At 43.9% G+C, this 19,553-nt stretch overlaps 1 protein-coding gene across 1 annotated transcript in view; it reads left to right on the top strand.

Annotated features, from left to right (window-relative positions):
- The first annotated feature begins 7,420 nt into the window (after nucleotides 1-7,420).
- The window catches only part of LOC109892078 (calcium-binding protein 1), a 29,909-nt gene continuing 17,776 nt past the window's right edge, over nucleotides 7,421-19,553 (top strand). Inside the window, exon 1 of the mRNA XM_020484499.2 lies at nucleotides 7,421-8,464. Coding sequence (XP_020340088.1) covers nucleotides 7,769-8,464 — 696 coding nt within the window. The 5' untranslated portion in view covers nucleotides 7,421-7,768. The remainder of the gene's footprint in view (nucleotides 8,465-19,553) is intronic.

Below are 19,553 nucleotides of genomic sequence, written 5' to 3' on the forward strand. Positions count from 1 at the left end.
CAGGAACACACATATCTCCCTATAGGGGGACATGTCCAGGAACACACATATCTCCCTATAGGGGGACATGTCCAGGAACACACATATCTCCCTTTTTATGTTTTATTTTGCATGTAAACTCTGAGAAAGAAATGTCCACTAAGTATGAAATAGGAGACTGCACAAAGAGAGAGAGCGAGACCTTTGAGACTTAATTGAACCATGTCATTGGTGTAAACTGATCGTGAGGGTGAGAGAAAGGTGACTTCAAGTGTTACAGTAACTGTTACATGGCTTACTAGAGGTACTTTGTCTCGAATTTCACACGACATGTTGAGTTGGTGTATTTAGACCAACAGTTGTATATTACCATATGATATTGTTGTCAAATTACTAAAATTACTTAATTAACACACACATTGATGTAGATGTGCTTTTTTGGTTGTTTACTGAGCTGGAAATGGTTTCACATTGTTTAGTTTCTGTGTGTGTGGACTGTAAATAGGCCATATTGAAGCCTGAGGCTCATGTCCCCTGCTGCTGGAGCCCAACATTTTCTAAAGAGATAGAAAGAAAGGGAGAGGGGGGGGGGGCTAAGAGAGAGGGAGAGAGAGGGGAGCAGCTTTGATATAATCAGTGGGGGCTCCTCATAGGAGAAAGGGGTGGACCATCCTACTCAGTGAATTTCATAAAAATAAAAATAGTGAAACATTTAAAAAAGTTATCCTTTGTAGATAAAACTATACTAAATATATTCACGTTACCAAATAACTGATTAAAACACATAGTACAATGAAGGTCTCTAGTAGCCTCAACAGCATTCTGTAGGGTAGCACCGTGGTGTAGTCAGAGGACAGCTATTTTCTGTCCTCCTCTGGCTACATTGACTTCAACACAAAACCTAGGTGGCTCTTGGATCTCACCCCCTTCCAAAGACTTACACAGTAATTATGATGACTTCAGGAGGACGCCCTCCAACCTATCAGAGCTCTTGCAGCATCAACTGACATTTTGTCAATCCAGTCAAAGAATCAGAGAATGAAACTAGTACTGAAAGCATAAGATTCAGCTAGCTAGCACTGCAGTGCATAAAATGTGGTGAGTACTTGACTCAACGAGAGAAAAATAAAATAGTTGAACAGTTTTGAACAAATTCATTTCTTCAAAAATTAAGGAGAAGCAGCAAAGAGAGAGCGAGAGAGAGAGAGATTTCTCCCCGCTCTTCTGACAAATATTTTGCTTTGCTCATACAGGAGTAATAAAGGCCTAGTGCACTATTTTAGTGAATTTTGGTGCTGCAGCCCCCTTAGCACCTCTACTTCCCGCGGCTATGCTGTCACCTTGATTACTTCAATTTGTCCCTTGACCTGTGCACTTACTTTATAAATGTTCATTTTAAGGCTAGGTTCCAGCAACCTAATGATGGGTATAGGGCAAATTTGAGTATCATGTCGTACTGTAGCCTAAACCTATCAATGTTACATTAAGCTAGGTGAATGGAATATGAATGACAGTCATCCAATAGGCTGAAATAGAAATAAAATCATGCTCATTAATAAAAATTGTTCTTCCTAATCTTAACCGTCACTGGTATAAATATGTTATTATGTTAAGTTTTAATATCTATAACTCCTCCTCCCCATAAATATCAGGCCTACATACATAAGAGTGACATGTCAACATTTGGTGACATTTCTCACCAAAAAAGCAGGACAGAGAAGAAACAGGAAAGACAGGGAAGGGGAGAGGATGACAAAATTAGAAATAGCTGGAACGAGAGCAGGAGAAGAAGGCGATGAAATCAGGGAATGGATGGGAAAGAAATGAAAAGAGAAGCAAGATATTCTGCCGACTATCCCTGGAGCAGGGGATACAGAGACACAGATGTCAGAAAACACAAACTCCCAAGAGACAGGGGAGAGGAGGCTCACTTCTCAGCTTTGCACACTGAAGCACAGTTAGGAGGGGTTGTGTGTCTAATTGTGTCTATATATTAACAGAATTTGACATGTGCCTGGATCCCTGGACATCTGTTGTGTGAGTAAAGACCATGGGCATACAGATACTGTCACATTTTACTTCAGCTATCTGACTACACTTTCAGCACTCACTTAGTTCTTCTTTCATTAATTAAGCAATTGTAAATGACTTCACGCTCTTGCTTAGCAAGTACCACTTACACCTGATTTGACTCACACCGAGGCTCAAACCCAGCACTGCTTTGCTAGCACACGTGATTGCCCTGCCAATGCGTTACCAGTCCCGCCATGTGGAAAGCTAGCTATTTCATGGTGCAAGTGGGGACACTTCAGGCTGAGGAGTAAGTTTCACACATCCCCATGTGCTACATAATCATAACAGAAATGGGTTATTATGTTTTTATCTGAAGACCTGCTATTGATAATGAGCTTCAGATCTACTGGCCCCCAACCTGTTAGAACTTCTGGTCTATCATTTAATGGGTCGTTCCATGAAATTAGTTCCTTTTGCATCCCTTTGATATTTTAAGTAGAATTTGTGGACCAATATTGAATTTTGAAAGCCTGTTATATTAAATGAAGAGCCCTTTAATATAGACCATATAGATAATTCAATAAATCTCCTTTTCAATATGAATAAATTAGCATTTTTGACATGTCCATCTGTGTACCGTCTCAGACCTCTAGGAAGATTTTAACCCACTTAACCCCAACATTTCTCCAAGTTTTCACCATCATTGTGAAGCCCTAGTTATTTTGTTTCTTTGACAAAATCAATTCTGAAGATTATTATTTATTTATGTAATGTTATTAGTGATTCATTTACATCTTTCCATTTACATCTGTTTAAAGTTAAGCCTGTTAGGTGAACTGAACTCTCGTTTTAATATGGTGAAACTATTCATTTTTCAATATTTTTTTCAATAGACACATTGGAAAACTGAGCGGGTGTAAGGGGTGCGTAACTGGTGGCAGGGAAGTCAGACGCAGCAGAGCAGAACTAGGTAATAGCCGGAGCAGTTTAATTCCAAAACCAACGGCATCAAGAAAATAACAACTTGGGTTCAAAACCCGATGCGCACTAGTCAACATGTGCACAAGCACTTACAAACAAACAATACCACACAAAGACATGGGGGGAACAGAGGGTTAAATACACAACACATAACGAGGGAATGAAAACCAGGTGTGTGGGAAAACAAGACAAAACAAATGGAAAATGAAAAATCAGATCAGCAATGGCTAGATGACTGGTGACGTCGACCGCCGAACACCGCCCGAACAAGGAGGGGAACCGACTTCGGGTCGAGAATAACACGTCCCCTGTTACCCATAGATAGGCTAGAAATGTATTGATAATGACATTTTTAAAATGAAGCTTGTCCTTCTGTCGCACACAAAAAGCTTCCATTCCCCCTGTCACAAGATGAAATCGTCAACCCCGTCACGCCAACCCTACTTTGTTTGGTACTTACTTAATAATATAGGGTTTTGTTTACCTCTTGAGATGGGAAAGATGTTTTTTGTTAATTAAGTTGAACGTGTACTCCGTAAACTGTAAAACCAGATACGTTCTGGCTACTCAAACATTTTGAGGAAACTGATTAACTTCATATGAGTAATACAAATGCAGGTTTTTTGAGTAAGGTATACTTAAATGTAACGCCCCCACTAAGCCACACTTCCAATAACTTGCGAGTGTACCTTGCCTTTTCAATGGAATTGTAGAGTAAACCACTCATGACTGTATTTGTTAGTGACATTCATTGAATTCATTCATTTTCAGTCCTGTGGCCTTCACCAAGTGAGTTCCTAGGTGAATATTATCATTATAATTGAACCATTACATATATCATAAGGCCTTATACAGCGACCTGAAACACATCATTTACAGGCCACATCAGGCCTGCAAGTAGGGTTGCAAAATTCTACAAACTTTCCAAAAAATGTTCACAGTAATCTTCCAACCAGTATTTATGGGCAACATGGAAAATGTACCTGAAATGTACTGATAATCGCATTATACTGTCTTGCAAAGTGATATGTAATTCCTATTGGAATCCAGCCAGCGTTAGGTTATCCAATAGTTGCAATTTGTATTCATCCACAACCTGCATTCATAATGGATGCCAGGGATAAAAATGGTAGGAGGAAATGACCTAACCCAGCAAAACTGGAACAACCATTTCAGTAATGGGTGCACAAATTCAATAATTGGATTAGTTAGAATTGTTTTATTTATCTTTGTGTATCATAGCATTTAATAAATCAATCACTCAATGTACATGCAAAAACACAGATAATAAAAACATTTTTTTTTTTTTTATCAACCTGCAGTAGAGAATGCTGGGAAAAAAGTTACCACATAAACATTTTATGGAATAATGACTTTTCATTGACTTTGAGTACAAATTACTAGAAGTATTTGAGTTAAACATGCCTTGGGGTTTACAGTGTATAACAGAATGTAAAAATGAGGTGAAATCAAACGTTTTCTTTGACCAAATTGGTGGAACAACCCAAATATGTATGGTCAAGAATGTATAGTGAATTTCATTACTTATTATTCTTCAAAAAACGTTTATTTATTTATTACAATTTCCATTGAGACAAATACATTTGACACACTCATGTGAGTAAATGGTGCTGTTCAAAATACCCTTCACATTTAAGCGCCCTTTAAAAAGGCTTTGCAAAAGTTGTAAAAACAGTTTGTTTCTAGAGCATTTTTGTTATTGGTATTAAACAGTAATAACTAATTGATTGAATCCATTCTTTTGTCACTTCTAGGTTAGACTACTGCAATGCTCTACTTTCCGGCTACCCGGATAAAGCACTAAATAAACTTCAGTTGGTGCTAAATACGGCTGCTAGAATCCTGACTAGAACCAAAAAATGTGATCATATTACTCCAGTGCTAGCCTCTCTACACTGGCTTCCTGTCAAAGCAAGGGCTGATTTCAAGGTTTTACTGCTAACCTACAAAGCATTACATGGGCTTGCTCCTACCTATCTCTCTGATTTGGTCCTGCCGTACATATCTACACGTACGCTACGGTCACAAGACGCAGGCCTCCTAATTGTCCCTAGAATTTCTAAGCAAACAGCTGGAGGCAGGGCTTTCTCCTATAGAGCTCCATTTTTATGGAACGGTCTGCCTACCCATGTCAGAGACGCAAACTCGGTCTCAACCTTTAAGTCTTTACTGAAGACTCATCTCTTCAGTGGGTCATATGATTGAGTGTAGTCTGGCCCAGGAGTGGGAAGGTGAACGGAAAGGCTCTGGAGCAACGAACCGCCCTTGATGTCTCTGCCTGGCCGGTTCCCCTCTTTCCACTGGGATTCTCTGCCTCTAACCCTATTACAGGGGCTGAGTCACTGGAAGGGGTGCGTCACCTGAGTGGGTTGATTCACTGATGTGGTCATCCTGTTTGGGTTGGCACCCCCCCTTGGGTTGTGCCATGACGGAGATCTTTGTGGGCTATACTCGGCCCTGTCTCAGGATGGTAAGTTGGTGGTTGAAGATATCCCTCTAGTGGTGTGGGGGCTGTGCTTTGGCAAAGTGGGTGGGGTTATATCCTTCCTGTTTGGCCCTGTCCGGGGGTGTCCTCGGATGGGTCCACAGTGTCTCCTGACCCCTCCTGTCTCAGCCTCCAGTATTTATGCTGCAGTAGTTTGTGTCGGGGGGGCTAGGGTCAGTTTGTTATATCTGGAGTACTTCTCCTGTCCTATTCGGTGTCCTGTGTGAATCTAAGTGTACGTTCTCTAATTCTCTCCTTCTCTCTTTCTTTCTCTCTCTCGGAGGACCTGAGCCCTAGGACCATGCCCCAGGATTACCTGACATGATGACTCCTTGCTGTCCCCAGTCCACCTGGCCGTGCTGCTGCTCCAGTTTCAACTGTTCTGCCTTCTTATTATTCGAACATGCTGGTCATTTATGAACATTTGAACATCTTGGCCATGTTCTGTTATAATCTCCACCCGGCACAGCCAGAAGAGGACTGGCCACCCCACATATGCTCTCTCTAATTCTCTCTTTTTTTCTCTCTCTTGGAGGACCTGAGCCCTAGGACCATGCCCCAGGACTACCTGACATGATGACTCCTTGCTGTCCCCAGTCCATCTGACCGTGCTGCTTCTCCAGTTTCAACTGTTCTGCCTTATTATTATACGACCATGCTGGTCATTTATGAACATTTGAACATCTTGGCCATGTTCTGTTATAATCTCCACCCGGCACAGCCAGAAGAGGACTGGCCACCCCACATAGCCTGGTTTCTCTCTAGGTTTCTTCCTAGGTTTTGGCCTTTCTAGGGAGTTTTTCCTAGCCACCGTGCTTCTACACCTGCATTGCTTGCTGTTTGGGGTTTTAGGCTGGGTTTCTGTACAGCACTTTGAGATATCAGCTGATGTACGAAGGGCTATATAAATAGATTTGATTTGATTTGATTGAATTATAACAGACATATAACTAAATTATTTAGCAAGCACAAACAATCACACAATTACAACCAATGATACATCCCTTACAAAACCTTTATAAAAGGTGAAGTGCTAAGTAATTGTACATGTGATTTGACCATTACAAATGTATGGAGATGGGGTTGAAAGGTGAAGGTACAATGTTACATAAGCTCCACTTTCAGCTTGAGAGCATCTGTTTACCCTAGAGAGAGAGAGTTAGGGTTAGGGAGGGAGGGAGGGAGGGAGGGAGAACACTGGGGGAGAGAGAGAGGCCAGAGAAAGACAGAGGCCACTTGAGAAAGAGCCAACTGCCAACAGGAGTGGTAATAGCCTATTTAGACATTGTGGAGGAAAATAAATATATATATAGATTTTTTGTTTTGATGGCATTGAGCAATAGGGTTTCACCGGATAGATATTTTGAAAATGTTTAGAGTAGACTATAGGATGGATGGAAAGTTGGAAGATGGTTAGATAGGTCTGGGGGTGGGGAGTTTGGTCGGAATTCCATGCAGGCTGTTGCTTTTTACTCTGGTAGAATGGCAATTCCTAATGGTCCTCGTAGAGTTACTAGACAGAAGATGAGAGGAAAAGGGGAAACTGTTCATTCCCTGCAATATGATTAATTGATGAAATTGAGAATATCATGCTGATACTCATGTACTTAACTTTGACATGAATATAGGAATATTTGTCCAAGAGATGCAGTTCTAGTTAGGCATTTTAATCAATAACTGAACAAAAAACCTTTGATTGACAATTGTTCGGGCAAGGCAGTGAAGTAAAAACAATGTCGTACCCCTCTCACCTATTATCTTGCTTCGCATCATGTGATGCTCAACCTCATGGCCCCTCGGGGTCGGGATGAATGAGTAAAGCAGTGACTAATTATAATGATATACGGCTCTTTTACGATTCATTATAATCTGTGGTGACGCGGGACCTAACGAACTTTGCGCGAGGACAGTGTACTGCACGCCGCATAGCAGGCAACTATAAAATCCATTTCCAAAGCCCCCCAAATTCACTGATGCGTTCTGCGCGTGTATAGAAGCGACTGATTCGTCACTTCGTATGACACGTAGCCTCGCATCTATACAATAGAGCGAGCAGGTGGCATTCAGAACTTTATCATTTCGCAGTGGGTGGGTGTTCCTAGTTTGCACTGTAGCCTAGGCTGTAGAGACGCGCGAATAGGTTACTGAGAGGGGATCCAATAGACTGCCCTGACTACACAGTATACCGGCTAAATGCCCAGCACCTGCAACTGTCTTCACACGACCTTCAGTCTTGCCCTGGTATCTGCACAAAGTAATACATCAAGGTAAAAAGAACAGCACCCAGCAATGAGCTCCTCTCTTCCCAAGAGCGAATCTACGACCTCTCTGTTGAGATCCTCAGCGGTACCGGTGAGTCGCAGATCCGCACATCATTCCGAGCATCATGGGTCGCGCAGCCACCGCAGTCACCATCATCAACCCGAAGGAGGTAGCGGTGTACCTGACGAGCCGTGTTGGAGCGATGAGTGCGAGGCAAGCGCGCGCAGACCGCTTTGTCAACCGAGGCATGCCGGTGGCAGGACAGACAGGAATGGAGGTGATAAACGGGGACATTCCCACCACTTCCAACAACACAGCAACCACTACGATGACGGCTACAGACAGGAAGAAATGAGAGAGCGGATGGATCGCAGTGGGAAAGACCGCAGTAAGTCGTCCAGACACCTCCACCCACACCACCACCATCATCACACCACCTCCAAATGTGACCTGCCGCCTGCGCATCACCACGGGAACGCACGTCCGGACCGGAGGTCCTCGCCAACTCCATCCTATACAAAACAATCCGACGACACTGCGTACTTTTTTGAATCAAAGGACAGAATAATTGCTGGGTCGTCCACGAGTTTAAACTCTGACCCACCGGTATCGTCCACGCCAGTGCCCGGTCCCCTTACCAGCCGCACCGCCAAAAGACTCAGCACAGCTCCACCCGAACATGACTCAAATCTGCATCCGATAGTGAAATCAGTCTTCGGGCAGGTAGGTAAATCCGTGTCTAGACAGCACTACAACACATTGATTAGCCTGCCTACTCTCGAACAAACATTCAAAATCAGCTCAAGGATTCAACAAGTAGACTGGGGATTATTAGTCACAATAGCCAATTCATTTATGTGCATTTGCCAAAAAACGCCGCGCGACCTAAACTCACTTTTATTTCAAGGGTCAATTTGAATTATAATTTCTAAATGCAAAAATATTCAACTTAAATTTACACAATTGACCATTTCATGCATTTCGGCATTAAGGCTCTATTATGCACGGATAAACACGTAGGTTTTTTGTTGTGTAACACCATTAAACAGTAATTCATAACACAGAAATTAAGGACGAACCTTTCGTTCAGAGCAGGTAGTTGCAATAGCTATAGGATGCGTGACAACAGAAGGCTGGGATGATGGATTTTTCCAACTGCACAGTGCACTATAACATTTCCCAAAGATTTTTCCTAAAAGATTCCAATGTATTTGAAACAAGACCGTTGGATAGATATGAGTAGTAGCCGATATGCTTCACAGTGTCAGGTTGGTAGGATAGGGTCAAACGTGAGGGACAGGTAGAGCAGGAACCCAAGCCAAATGTGACCTGACACCCATTCACCCCAGCTGACCATATCAAAAATGTAGATATGTTTTGAGTCCAAATCTCACTTATCTGTGTATCTGGTAATTAGTTTGATGGAGGGGGTGGCAGACTGTCATGTGTGTTGATATGAAGGATACTCTCATCATGTCTGTCACCTGAGCAATGGCAGGTGGATCAACTTTCCAATCCTGTGGAAATTGTATTGTGCTGAACACACACACACACACACACACACACACACACACAGCTATTTGTGGTAAGTCACACTCACATCAAGGTTTAGGGATGGAAAAGGTATAATCTTTGTCAGATTTTGGGGCCGTACACCGGAAGATAGACAGGTGATTGTGGATGGCAAAAAAAGTGTGCCTCTCCATCTACCCTCTACCCTCTACTAATACAAAGGTCCTCTTCAAAGTCCTCATCAAATAACCCCGTTCCTATAGTGCCTCTGTTGCTCTCCATAGGCTATCCATTGTTTTCTTCCCGTGGCGCTGAGATATTCGTTTCAGTGCTAAGGGAGATAGAAAGCTCAGAAGGAGACAACACGTTTCCCATGTGTTAATGTGTGCCAGAAATAACTTCACTCAAACAAGGCCAGAGCTTCAATCAGTCACAGGAGTTCTAGGCAGCAAACCCCAATCTATGTAGCACTGCTGTGCTCTATAGTGCCTACAGTATCTCAATCTGCTCCACAGTGAGACACGATGCAGTAGCCCTCTATCACTCTATCCAGTCATTGTGCTTTGAAATGGGAATATTGAAGGACCTTTAATGACAATATCTGTCTATTTCTCACTCACTTGGCTGTGACATTGCTCAGCTGGAGGAGTTTTTGAGCAGAAAAAGTATGCAAGGGGACTGTCACTTGATGCTAGTTACTGTAAGTCAGAGACTTGTCAGAAAGCTCTGACTATTTCAGTAGGATCAGATCTATAACTGGATATGCAGCGTTTGTGTCCAATTACATAATAGCAAAGTTTCAAGTCAAAAGAGAGTTGTGTGGTGTTGTCTAGATATTGCAAGATGTTATGTTTGTCTGATACAAAGATGTGTGTGTGTGTACACTTGCCTGTGTGTGCACATAGGTGCATGCGTGTGTTTGGATCTTTGGTTGTGATAATCTATTAGGTGACATTTACATATCATATCTATCTTATCATATCTATCTTATCATATATTTTTATTGGCACTGGCACAAGTATACTTTGAATAAATCTTTTGATATGGAGTGAGAATGTACCCACTGACATTCTATATTTCATATTTTTCTTATGTAACATCAAGGTCTCCCTACAGAACTCATTCTCTGCCAGTGGAAGCTAAATATAACACTCCCAAGACCTGATTATGAGAGAGTGGAGGAGAACAGCCATTCGTGTGGTAGTAAAAATATTCAAATCCTTTGGCTAACGCGCTACCTGACAAAGCCAGTTTGCAAATTGGTGACTAAAGCAGGGATTCCTGCATAAGAAAACACATTATCTCAAGCATCCATATAAATAGCATGCTTTTGTAGCAGGGTAATATTTGATATGTGTTTATGTACCTTACATGCGACCTGTAATAAGACTATTCAATTAATGGTCTAAAAGTCTATTAAAACTATATCTGACTCCATAAAGATCATTCAAATTGTAACGATGTGCTCTGAAAGTCGGGAAGCAAGTTCAGGGAGTGAATACATTTAATCAATAAAAGAACAAAACAAGGAAACACAAACAGGCACCGACATAAAACAGGAACAGAAACAAGAATAAACTAAAGGGAGTGACATATATAGAGCAGGTAATCAAGGAGGTGATGGAGTCTAGGTGAGTGTCATTATGCGCCTAACGCTGGTGACAGGTGTGCGCCCTAATGAGCAGCCTGGTGACCTACAGGCTGTAGAGGGAGCACACGTGAGGAAAATATGCAAGCAAGAATTAGGCGTTTAGCTGAGTAAGATCAAGGAATGGTCATGAGAAGTGAAGGCAAAATGCATGTATTATTAAATAACTTTATAAATTGAATGGATTCACATACAAGGCAATACTGACATTATTAACAAAACATAATTCTAGGCATATATGTCCTAAGGTTAAGTCACAAGACAAAGCATGAACTAAGAGATGCCTACTAGGCCAGAGACATAGAAGCCTAGGAAATTAGAAAATATCAAGATGAGAGAACAGACATTCATTCCATTTATACCAGATATGACTTGTTTGTATTCAAAATAAATTGTTGTCCAATCCAGAGACCAAACGAAAAGGTAGTAAAACTAAGATATCCAATCAGATCAAACCTGTCAAGGAAGCCTCTAGGAAGGGGGTCACATCTATGTGTGATGACCTGTGGGGGTGGACAGAGTATTACTCTGAACAACTATAAGGAACCACAGAGATCATACATCCATATACTGTAGCTAGCTTCAGAGTTCTATTGATATATACTAAACATAGACACTATAGTATTATTCTATCACACATTTAATAGTCAGTCCTCTGGATACTGTAGAGAAAGATGTTGGCCCCTTGATGGAGGAAGGGCTGACTGGTCCTTGGGCATCGTCTTGGGCCATTTGTCATGCTATGATGACAGAGAGCACATAAATTAGGGCAGAGCCTACACTTTCACTTTCATTTTCATCAGAAGGAATTGCTGAAATAGAAGGGCTATGAGTAAAGGGATGAGGAGGAGGGCGTTATGAGGAGGGGGCATTATGAGGAAAGGGATGAGGGGGGCATTAAGGGGAAAGTGGTGAGGGGGGGGGGGCGGGTGTCATGAGAAAATGATGAGGAGGAGGGCGTTGTGAGTAAAGGGATGAGGAGGGAGGCGTTCCAGGCTGTATCACAACCGGCCATGATTGGGAGTCAAATAGGAAGGTGCACAATTGGCCCAGCATAATCCGGGTTTGGCCGGGGAAGGCCGCCATTTAAATAACAATTTGTACTTAACTGACTTGCCTAGTTAAATAAAAAAATAAAAGAACAAAGAAAGAAAGAGAAGAAGGATGAGGAGAGGGGCATTATGAGGAAAGTGATGAGGAGGGGGGCATTATGAGGAAAGTGATGAGGAGTGGGGCATTATGAGGAAAGTGATGAGGAGGGGGGCATTATGAGGAAAGTGATGAGGAGGGGGGCATTATGAGGAAAGTGATGAGGAGGGGGGCATTATGAGGAAAGTGATGAGGAGGGGGGCATTATGAGGAAATTGATGAGGAGGGGGGCATTATGAGGAAAGTGATGAGGAGTGGGGCATTATGAGGAAAGTGATGAGGAGAGGGGCATTATGAGGAAAGTGATGAGGAGTGGGGCATTATGAGGAAAGTGATGAGGAGAGGGGCATTATGAGGAAAGTGATGAGGAGTGGGGCATTATGAGGAAAGTGATGAGGAGGGGGGCATTATGAGGAAAGTGATGAGGAGGGGGGCATTATGAGGAAATTGATGAGGAGGGGGGCATTATGAGGAAAGTGATGAGGAGTGGGGCATTATGAGGAAAGTGATGAGGAGAGGGGCATTATGAGGAAAGTGATGAGGAGGGGGGCATTATGAGGAAAGTGATGAGGAGGGGGCATTATGAGGAAAGTGATGAGGAGGGGGGCATTATGAGGAAAGTGATGAGGAGAGGGGCATTATGAGGAAAGTGATGAGGAGAGGGGCATTATGAGGAAAGTGATGAGGAGGGGGGCATTATGAGGAAAGTGATGAGGAGAGGGGCATTATGAGGAAAGTGATGAGGAGGGGGGCATTATGAGGAAAGTGATGAGGAGGGGGGGCATTATGAGGAAAGTGATGAGGAGGGGGGCATTATGAGGAAAGTGATGAGGAGAGGGGCATTATGAGGAAAGTGATGAGGAGGGGGGCATTATGAGGAAAGTGATGAGGAGGGGGGCATTATGAGTAAAGGGATGAGGAGGGGGGCGTTATGAGGAAAGTTTTAAGGAGGGGGGCATTATGAGAAAGGGGATGAGGAGGGGGATGTTATGAGGAAAGTGATGAGGAGGGGGGCATTATGAGTAAAGGGATGAGGAGGGGGGCATTGTGAGGAAAGTGATGAGGAGGGGGGCATTATGAGTAAAGGGATGAGGAGGGGGGCATTGTGAGGAAAGGGATGAGGAGGGGGCATTATGAGTTAAGGGATGAGGAGGGGGCATTATGAGTAAAGGGATGAGGAGGGGTGCATTATGAGGAAAGTGATGAGGAGGGGGGCGTTGTGAGGAAAGGGATGGGGAGTGGGGCATTATGAGGAAAGTGATGAGGAGAGGGGCATTATGAGGAAAGTGATGAGGAGGGGGGCATTATGAGGAAAGTGATGAGGAGGGGGCATTATGAGGAAAGTGATGAGGAGGGGGGCATTATGAGGAAAGTGATGAGGAGAGGGGCATTATGAGGAAAGTGATGAGGAGAGGGGCATTATGAGGAAAGTGATGAGGAGGGGGGCATTATGAGGAAAGTGATGAGGAGAGGGGCATTATGAGGAAAGTGATGAGGAGGGGGGCATTATGAGGAAAGTGATGAGGAGGGGGGCATTATGAGGAAAGTGATGAGGAGGGGGGCATTATGAGGAAAGTGATGAGGAGAGGGGCATTATGAGGAAAGTGATGAGGAGGGGGGCATTATGAGGAAAGTGATGAGGAGGGGGGCATTATGAGTAAAGGGATGAGGAGGGGGGCGTTATGAGGAAAGTTTTAAGGAGGGGGGCATTATGAGAAAGGGGATGAGGAGGGGGATGTTATGAGGAAAGTGATGAGGAGGGGGGCATTATGAGTAAAGGGATGAGGAGGGGGGCATTGTGAGGAAAGTGATGAGGAGGGGGGCATTATGAGTAAAGGGATGAGGAGGGGGGGCATTGTGAGGAAAGGGATGAGGAGGGGGCATTATGAGTTAAGGGATGAGGAGGGGGCATTATGAGTAAAGGGATGAGGAGGGGTGCATTATGAGGAAAGTGATGAGGAGGGGGGCGTTGTGAGGAAAGGGATGGGGAGGGGGGCATTATGAGTAAAGGGGATGAGGAGGGGGCATTATGAGTAAAGGGATGAGGAGGGGGGCATTATGAGTAAAGGGGATGAGGGGGGCATTATGAGTAAAGGGGATGAGGGGGGGGCATTATGAGTAAAGGGGATAAGGAGGGGGGCATTATGAGGAAAGGGGATGAGGAGAGGGGCATTATGAGTAAAGGGATGAGGAGGGGGGCATTATGAGTAAAGGGGATGAGGATGGGGGCATTATGAGTAAAGGGCATGAGGAGAGGGGCATTATGAGTAAAGGGGATGAGGAGGGGGGCATTATGAGTAAAGGGATGAGGAGGGGGGCAATATGAGTAAAGGGATGAGGAGAGGGGCATTATGAGTAAAGGGGATGAGGAGGGGGGCGTTATGAATAAAGGGGATGAGGAGGGGGGCATTATGAGTAAAGGGATGAGGAGGGGGGCATTATGAGTAAAGGGATGAGGAGGGGGGCATTATGAGGAAAGTGATGAGGAGGGGGGCATTATGAGGAAAGTGATGAGGAGGGGGGCATTATGAGGAAAGTGATGAGGAGAGGGGCATTATGAGGAAAGTGATGAGGAGGGGGGCATTATGAGGAAAGTGATGAGGAGAGGGGCATTATGAGGAAAGTGATGAGGAGGGGGGCATTATGAGGAAAGTGATGAGGAGAGGGCATTATGAGGAAAGTGATGAGGAGGGGGGCATTATGAGGAAAGTGATGAGGAGGGGGGCATTATGAGGAAAGTGATGAGGAGGGGGGCATTATGAGGAAAGTGATGAGGAGGGGGGCATTATGAGGAAAGTGATGAGGAGAGGGGCATTATGAGGAAAGTGATGAGGAGGGGGGCATTATGAGGAAAGTGATGAGGAGGGGGGCATTATGAGGAAAGTGATGAGGAGGGGGGCATTATGAGGAAAGTGATGAGGAGAGGGGCATTATGAGGAAAGTGATGAGGAGGGGGGCATTATGAGGAAAGTGATGAGGAGGGGGGCATTATGAGTAAAGGGATGAGGAGGGGGGCGTTATGAGGAAAGTTTTAAGGAGGGGGGCATTATGAGAAAGGGGATGAGGAGGGGGACGTTATGAGGAAAGTGATGAGGAGGGGGGCATTATGAGTAAAGGGATGAGGAGGGGGCCATTGTGAGGAAAGTGATGAGGAGGGGGGCATTATGAGTAAAGGGATGAGGAGGGGGGCATTGTGAGGAAAGGGATGAGGAGGGGGCATTATGAGTTAAGGGATGAGGAGGGGGCATTATGAGTAAAGGGATGAGGAGGGGTGCATTATGAGGAAAGTGATGAGGAGGGGGGCGTTGTGAGGAAAGGGATGGGGAGGGGGGCATTATGAGTAAAGGGGATGAGGAGGGGGCATTATGAGTAAAGGGATGAGGAGGGGGGCATTATGAGTAAAGGGGATGAGGGGGGCATTATGAGTAAAGGGGATGAGGGGGGGGGGCATTATGAGTAAAGGGGATAAGGAGGGGGGCATTATGAGGAAAGGGGATGAGGAGAGGGGCATTATGAGTAAAGGGATGAGGAGGGGGGCATTATGAGTAAAGGGGATGAGGATGGGGGCATTATGAGTAAAGGGATGAGGAGAGGGGCATTATGAGTAAAGGGGATGAGGAGGGGGGCGTTATGAGTAAAGGGGATGAGGAGGGGGGCATTATGAGTAAAGGGATGAGGAGGGGGGCAATATGAGTAAAGGGATGAGGAGAGGGGCATTATGAGTAAAGGGGATGAGGAGGGGGGCGTTATGAATAAAGGGGATGAGGGGGGGGGCATTATGAGTAAAGGGATGAGGAGGGGGGCATTATGAGTAAAGGGATGAGGAGGGGGTCGTTGTGAGGATAGGGATGAGGAGGGAGCATTATGAGTAAAGGGATGAGGAGGGGGGCGTTGTGAGGAAAGGGGATGAGGAGGGGGGCATTATGTGTAAATGGGATGAGGAGGGGGGCATTATGAGTAAAGGGATGAGGAGGAGGGCATTATGAGTAAAGGGATGAGGAGGGGTGTGATTTGAGTAAAGGGATGAGGAGGGGTGCATTATGAGGAATGTGATGAGGAGGGGGCATTGTGAGAACTGGACATGAAAATAATGAGTGTTTAATGATGAATGATTCCTATCAATAAAGGAAAATCCTGATATAAATACAATATCCCTGTCTAGACGTATGAATTCATGCATTGCTATAAATAAAACACAAATGTTCATCAGTTATGAATGATAACATCATTACACTATACTCTCCATATTCATCATTACACTCCCCACTGGGCACACACTGGTTGAATCAACGTTGTTTCCACATTATTTCAATGAACCAACGTGGAATAGACATTGAATTGAATGAGGAGGGGGCATACATTTTCAGAAATTTGGGTACAAAATGCAAAAGGCATTGGCACATCTGAGCTATCTTTGTTGCAGGTGCATGGTAAAATTAAATAAAAGAGAAATGTTGGTAAAAAACACACACTGTCTAATCATGGCGTTCTTCAATGACAGACATGTCCACTATATATACAAACGTATATGGACACCCGTTCAAATGAGTGGATTCGGCTATATTAGTCACATCCGTTGGAAGCAACGTCCAGCACAAGAACTGTTCGTCGGGAGCTTCATGAAATGGGTTTCCATGACCGAGCAGCCACACACAAGCCTCACCATGTGCAATGCAAAGCGTCGGCTGGAGTAGTGGAAAGCTCGCCGCCATTGGACTCTGGCACAGTGGAAACGTGTTCTTTGTAGTGATGCTTCATGCTTCTCCATCTGGCAGTCTGACAGACGAATATGGGTTTGGCGGATGCCAGGAGAACGCTACCTGCCCGTATGCATACTGCCAACTGTAAAGTTTGGTGAAGGAGGAATAATGGTCTGGGGCTGTTTTTCATCATTCGGGCTAGGCCTCTTAGTTCCAGTGAATCTTAACGCTAAAGCATACAATGACATTCTAGACAATTTTGTGCTTCCACCTTTGTGGCAACATATTGGGTAAGGCCCTTGCCTGTTTCAGCATGACAATGCCCCCATGCTCAAAGCTAGGTTGATACAGAAATTGTTTGTTGAGATTGGTGTGGAAGAACTTGACTGGCCTGCACAGAGCCCTAGCCATAACCCCATTAAACACCTTTGGGATGAATTGGAACACCGAATGCAAGCTAGACCTAATCGTCAAACAACAGTGCCCGACTTCACTAATGCTCTTGTGGCTGAATGGAAGCAAGTCCTCGCAGCAATGTTCCAACATCTAGTGGAAAGCCTTCCCAGAAGAGTGGAGGCTGTTATAGCAGCAACGGGGGCTGACAATTAATGCCCATGCTTTTGGAATGAGATGTCCAGGTGTCCACATACTCTTGGTCATGCAGTGCATTTGTTTAAAATCTATCACTTGATGCTATTTATCTGCCTCACTCTCAGAGAAATAAGTAGTACTCCTAGGTTTTACACAGTCAATTGTAACAAATAACTACATTTTCAATAAAGAACTATACAAACTAATCATTTGTGAAATCAATATTTCAAATATGTTTAAAAATAATAATTAAATACAGGAATATGAGATCTTTATCAGATGCTCTTATCCAGGGCAACTTACAGTAAGTGCATTCATCTTAAGATAGCTAGGTCAGACAACCACATATTACAGTCAAATATACAGGATTCGAACATTCCATTCCAGCGAAACAAATGTAAATACAGTATAGGGTTTTGCAAAAAAATAAATGTTCATAAACATCTCAAATCTATGAATAAAAACTCTAAGAACAGTAATATTTTACACACACAATGAAGGTACCCATAAGCAATCATTTCTGCTGAAAACAAGTGAAAAGTAGGTGGCTATATTATTTTGGAAATAAACTCTTAATTTATGTGTACAACAGTATTTGACAGGCTGTGTCGGTTCTTATCCAGTTTACCCAGCTTGAGATAAGTTACACTCATTAATAAACTGTGTGTGTGATTGTGTGATAATGATGTGTGTGTGTATGTGTGTGTGTATTAGGGTAATGATCCTGCCAATCCCACATTAGCAAATTCACAGTTCGCAAACCCAACCTCTGTGTGTCATACGAGCAGCCACAGGGGTGACAGGAATTTAAAGAGTGAAGGAATTGGATAAATAGGAGGAAGATTCTGAGCTATGTGGGAAGGCAGTCATGCTAACAGACCTAGGTTATGTAAGGAAAATACAGAACTTTATTTTCCCCCTTCAGCTCCTTGGTCACGGAGCATTTGACAGCTCTGGAGATAATGCACGTGTCACGCCCTGACCATAGAGAGCTGTTTATTCTCTGTTGGTTGGGGCGTGATAGTGACTACGGTGGGTCATCTAGGTGATTAATGGTTTATGTTGGCCTGGTATGATTCCCAATCAGAGATAGCTGTTTATCGTTGTCTCTGATTGGGGATCATATTTAGGTAGCCATTTTCCCCATTGCGATTTGTGGGATCTTGTCTATGTATAGTTGTCTAGTAGCACTGTTAGCTTCACGTTTCGTTTGTGCTTTATTGTTTTGTTTGGTGAGTTTCAATTGATTAAAATATGTGGAACTCTACGCACGCTGTGCCTTGGTCCAATCATTTCAACGAGCGTGACAGCAAGGAAACCTCTCCAGTAAAAGCACAGCTAAAGCCTCCTTTTCCTGCTGGTGGTATGCTCCCTCCTCCCTACCTTCCCCTGTCACTATTCCACTGAATCATTTCCTATTTCACTCTATGGACCCCCCCACTCTCTCTCTCTCTCTCTCTCTCCAAAAAAAACAGAACAGTAAACATTACACTCCCAAAGTTCTAAAGGAATAGACATTTCAAATGTCGTCTCTCTCTCTCTCTCTCTCTCTCCTTTGTAAGTCTCATTCCTTTCCCTTTTTTATTAGTTCTCTGACCTTCGCTCCATCATTCCCTGTCTTCCTCTCCATCTCTCCCTCCCTCTCTCCTGCCAGGTCATACTGACCTTGATGAGGTCTGAAAGGGAAAGAGGGGGCACAGAAAATGGAGAGAGAGCATGGATGACGGGAAAGAGAGAGAGCATGGATGACGGGAAAGCGAGAGAGCATGGATGACGGGAAAGAGAGAGAGCATGGATGACGGGAAAGAAAGAGAGCATGGATGACGGGAAAGAAAGAGACATTGGATGACGGGAAAGAGAGAGAGCATGGATGACGGGAAAGAGAGAGAGCATGGATGATGGGAAAGAGAGAGAGCATGGATGACGGGAAAGAGAGAGAAAAATGAAAGGACTGGGTGGTAAAGGGAAGTGAAAAGGAGGTGTGGACAAGCTGCCATGATACATGTATAAGTATTGTCGTATCAACTGTAATTTCTGTCTTCAATATGTGTATAGCCCAAATACTATTTATAGCCACAGATGGCTATTTATACAGTCCATTAATGGATGGTTGTGAAGGAGGTAGACATTTTCACTATTCAGTTAAATCCCCATTGAAATGTGAAGGATTAGACCGTGAAATTCAAGAGACTGTGTAAAGACGTGTGTGTCT

The sequence above is a fragment of the Oncorhynchus kisutch genome, linkage group LG6 (assembly GCF_002021735.2).
Source record: "Oncorhynchus kisutch isolate 150728-3 linkage group LG6, Okis_V2, whole genome shotgun sequence".
In the NCBI taxonomy this organism is placed as follows: Eukaryota; Metazoa; Chordata; class Actinopteri; order Salmoniformes; family Salmonidae; genus Oncorhynchus; species Oncorhynchus kisutch.